This window comes from Spermophilus citellus, assembly GCF_964194105.1.
Source record: "Spermophilus citellus genome assembly, chromosome: 4".
In the NCBI taxonomy this organism is placed as follows: Eukaryota; Metazoa; Chordata; class Mammalia; order Rodentia; family Sciuridae; genus Spermophilus; species Spermophilus citellus.
Window position 1 is genome coordinate 200,119,061 of NC_138185.1, and position 4,235 is coordinate 200,123,295.

General features: G+C 52.5%; 1 protein-coding gene across 1 annotated transcript; it reads left to right on the top strand.

Moving 5' to 3' along the window:
* The first annotated feature begins 488 nt into the window (after positions 1–488).
* Positions 489–3,872, top strand: FOS (Fos proto-oncogene, AP-1 transcription factor subunit). The gene is made up of 4 exons (XM_081293179.1): positions 489–798; positions 1,562–1,813; positions 2,189–2,296; positions 2,420–3,872. The coding sequence occupies exons 1-4, from the start codon at positions 658–660 to the stop codon at positions 3,059–3,061; spliced, it is 1,143 nt and encodes a 380-aa protein (XP_081149305.1). The 5' UTR covers positions 489–657; the 3' UTR covers positions 3,062–3,872.
* The last annotated feature ends 363 nt before the right edge of the window (positions 3,873–4,235 follow it).

Consider the following 4,235-nt stretch of genomic DNA (forward strand, 5'->3'; position numbering starts at 1 on the left):
CTAAAGAGGCGGCCGTCATCCCGTCTCTTCCGACCCCGGGAACAAGGGTCCGCATTGAATCAGGTGCGAATGTTCGCTCGCGTTCTCCGCCTTTCCCGCCCCCCCTCCCCCGGCTGCGGGCCCCCGCCTCCCCCAGCGCTGCACCCTTGGTGTTGGCTGCAGCCAGCCAGCAGTTCCCGTCAATCCCTCCCTACAGGATGTCCATATTAGGACATCTGCGTCAGCAGGTTTCCACGGCCGCTCACTGTAGTCGTGGGGGGAGTTATCCCCGAAATTCCACACATGGAGGGGTCCAAGAGACCCCTAAGACCGGAATGCAAAACGTTCATAGGATAAGAACACATAGGAAGACAGGAACAAGTGGCTACGAGTGCGGCGGAAGTGACAAGCCGGCCACAGAGGCACCCAAGAGCTCGCGCTTCCCCCCGAGTGCCTCAGTGGTTGCGCCAGTGACGTATTAGCTCATTCATAAAATGCTGTTATAAAAGCGGTGGCTGCGGCGCCTAGTACTCCAACCACATCAGCAGCGAGAAGCCGAGACTGAGCCGGCGGCGGCGCAGCGAGCGAGCAGTGACCGCGCTCCCACTCAGCTCTGCTCCACAGCTCCCACCCTTCTCCGTCCCTTGGTCCCTCTCCCGGCTTTCACAAACCGTGACAATGATGTTCTCGGGCTTCAACGCCGACTACGAGGCGTCATCCTCCCGCTGCAGCAGCGCCTCCCCGGCCGGGGACAATCTCTCCTACTACCATTCACCGGCGGACTCCTTCTCCAGCATGGGCTCTCCGGTCAATGCACAGGTAAGTTGGCTTCGTTTCGCTGTGGGACCTGGGACTTTGTGTCTCCGGGAGGAAAAAGCGGGTGGGATGCTCAGGGAAAACAGTCGGGGTCTCCCTTTAGCTAGCGAGGGAGGTTGCCGCGATTGGAGCAACCCTAACTTGGGAGCTCGGGACTTGTTCGCAGCACTGGCACGCTTGTCATAGTAAGACTTAGATCCCCTTTCCCGCTGCAGGTTCATCCTGAGCATCCTCTGGTCCGCACTCCATGACTTGTCCCTGACATTAGCTGGGCAAACGTGTCCCAAGCAAAGGCTCGCTAACTAGAGCCTGGATTCTCCCGGGAGGCGGCAAAAAGTGGCAATCCCCTCCTTCCCGTGGCAGCCTAGAGCAGGAAGGAGGGCTCAAGGAGGAGGGTGCAGCGAGCGGGTGTGTAAGGCAGTTTCATTGATAAAAAGCGAGTTCATTCTGGAGACTCCGGAGCGGCGCCTGCGTCAGCGCAGACGTCAGTGATATTTATAACAAACCCCCTTTCAAGCGAGTGATGCTGGAGGGATAACGGGAACGCAGCAGCAGGATGGAGGAGAAAGGCACTGCTCTGCGGACTTCTTGGGAGGAAAGGGAGAGAGTTTTCATCCAGAATGAGAAGCTTTTAAGATGAGCTGTCCATAACAGGACCGTTTCTCTCCCTCTGTCCCCCAACTGCAGGCGGCACTAACTCTGCTCTCCCCACCTGTGTCTGGAACACGCTCGCTCACGTCAGCTTTTCCCTTCTGTTTTGTTTTAGGACTTCTGCACGGATCTGGCTGTCTCCAGTGCCAAGTTCATCCCCACAGTGACTGCTATCTCGACCAGCCCGGACCTGCAGTGGCTGGTGCAACCCACCTTGGTCTCCTCCGTGGCCCCATCGCAGACCAGAGCTCCCCACCCCTACGGAGTCCCCACTCCCTCGACTGGGGCTTACTCCAGGGCTGGAGCGGCAAAGACCATGACAGGCGGCAGAGCGCAGAGCATCGGCAGGAGGGGCAAGGTAGAACAGGTGAGGAGTTCTTCTATATGTGGGGACAGAGGAGGGGCAGTGGAGATGCGGGAACACGGTAGAGAGGAGGCAGCCCTAAAGGAATTGCCTGCACTTCCTGACCCTGCCTCCAAGCCCTTTCCATTAGAGTCACACTTAGTCCTGCTCCAAGAAGTGCCCTCTAGTTTCTTCCCAGATAGTTTCCTACCTCATGTTTTAGCTTGGGCTCTTCTTTGTTCCCCTGCTGAGAATCTTACTTTAAATGCAGGTCACACCCAGCTTGCAACTGCAGGTTAGAGAGGTGCCAGGAAGCTGCCAGAGCCAGTTTTATTGGGGCCAGGGAATGCAGGTGATGGCAGACACTGTTACTGAATGCTGTTCTTTTTAAAATTTTAGTTGTCTCCTGAAGAAGAAGAGAAAAGGAGAATTCGAAGGGAAAGGAATAAGATGGCTGCAGCCAAGTGCCGGAACCGGAGGAGGGAGCTGACTGATACCCTCCAAGCGGTAGGTAGATCCTCTGGGTCACTCCTTTTAAAAAGTTAGGGACAAAGTTGGAGATTGGGCATAGGGAGCAAGGCCCTTGAGGAAGACTGTGCCTTATGCTGTCCTTCATCCCCCTGTGTACAGGAGACAGACCAACTCGAAGATGAGAAGTCTGCTTTGCAGACTGAGATTGCCAACCTGTTGAAGGAGAAGGAAAAACTGGAGTTCATCCTGGCAGCTCACCGACCTGCCTGCAAGATCCCGAATGACCTGGGCTTCCCAGAAGAGATGTCTGTGGCATCCCTGGATTTGAGTGGGGGCCTGCCAGAGGCTGCCACCCCAGAATCTGAGGAGGCCTTCGCCTTGCCCCTGCTCAATGACCCTGAGCCCAAGCCATCAGTGGAGCCTGTCAAGAGCATCAACAGCATGGAGCTGAAGGCTGAGCCCTACGATGACTTCCTGTTCCCAGCATCATCCAGGCCCAGCGTCTCTGAGACCGCCCGCTCAGTGCCAGACATGGACCTGTCTGGTTCCTTCTATGCAGCAGACTGGGAGCCCCTGCACAGTGGCTCCCTGGGGATGGGGCCCATGGCCACAGAGCTGGAGCCCCTGTGCACCCCGGTGGTCACCTGTACTCCCAGCTGCACTACTTACACGTCTTCCTTCGTCTTCACCTACCCCGAGGCTGACTCCTTCCCCAGCTGTGCGGCTGCCCACCGCAAGGGCAGCAGCAGCAATGAGCCCTCCTCTGACTCACTCAGCTCACCCACGCTGCTGGCCCTGTGAGCGGGCAGGGAAGGGGAGGCAGTGGGCACTCACAGGTGCCCCTGCCCCAGTTGGTGCATTACAGAGACGAGAAACACGTCTTCCCTCGAGGGTTCCCGTATACCTAGGGAGGACCTTATCTGTGCGTGAAACACACCAGGCTGTGGGCCTCAAGGACTTGAAAGCATCCACGTGTGGACTCAAGTCCTAACCTCTTCCGGAGATGTAGCAAAACGCATGGAGTGTGTATTGTTCCCAGTGACACATCTGAGAGCTGGTAGTTAGTAGCATGTTGAGCCAGGCCTGGGTCTGTGTCTCTTTTCTCTTTCTCCTTAGTCTTCTCATAGCATTAACTAATCTATTGGGTTCATTATTGGAATTAACCTGGTGCTGGATATTTTCAAATTGTATCTAGTGCAGCTGATTTTAACAATAACTACTGTGTTCCTGGCAATAGTGTGTTCTGATTAGAAATGACCAATATTAAACTAAGAAAAGATACGACTTTATTTTCTAGTAGATAGAAATAAATAGCTATATCCATGTACTGTAGTTTTTCTTCAACATCAATGTTCATTGTAATGTTACTGATCATGCATTGTTGAGGTGGTCTGAATGTTCTGACATTAACAGTTTTCCATGAAAACGTTTTATTGTGTTTTTAATTTATTTATTAAGATGGATTCTCAGATATTTATATTTTTATTTTATTTTTTTCTACCTTGAGGTCTTTCAACATGTGGAAAGTGAATTTGAATGAAAAATTTAAGCATTGTTTGCTTATTGTTCCAAGACATTGTCAATAAAAGCATTTAAGTTGAATGCCACCAAACTCGTGCTCTTTTCTTTTTCCTTCTGGGAGTTTTGTAAGATTCTGAAAGGTATTATTGGAGACCAGTTTGTCAGGAAGGGTAGCTCCTGGAGGGGGACACACCCCTCTGTCTGATCCCTTACCAAAGAGGAGAAGGAAACTGGAGAGGCGATTTTACAAATATGTGTCTTCACATTGCATTGCTGAAATTCTCTGCTTTCTGGCTCTGGGGGCAAAAATCTGTCCAGTAGGTTCTGTGTCTTTCTGCTTCTTTTTCTGTTTTGGTAGCAATGGGAGAAATGTTTAAATCTAGTTGTGCCGACCCTAAATTCAGATGTTTTAATCTTAAAGGACTCCTTTGAGCAAACAGAGCTAAGCTTTGCA

Excerpts from the sequence above, each read along its gene's own strand:
- FOS (XM_081293179.1), top strand. The coding sequence starts at position 658 with ATGATGTTCTCGGGCTTCAACGCCGACTACGAGGCGTCATCCTCCCGC. Across the intron at positions 799-1,561 it reads GCTCTCCGGTCAATGCACAG|GACTTCTGCACGGATCTGGC; the intron begins GTAAGTTGGCTT and ends GTTTTGTTTTAG. Across the intron at positions 1,814-2,188 it reads GGAGGGGCAAGGTAGAACAG|TTGTCTCCTGAAGAAGAAGA; the intron begins GTGAGGAGTTCT and ends TTAAAATTTTAG.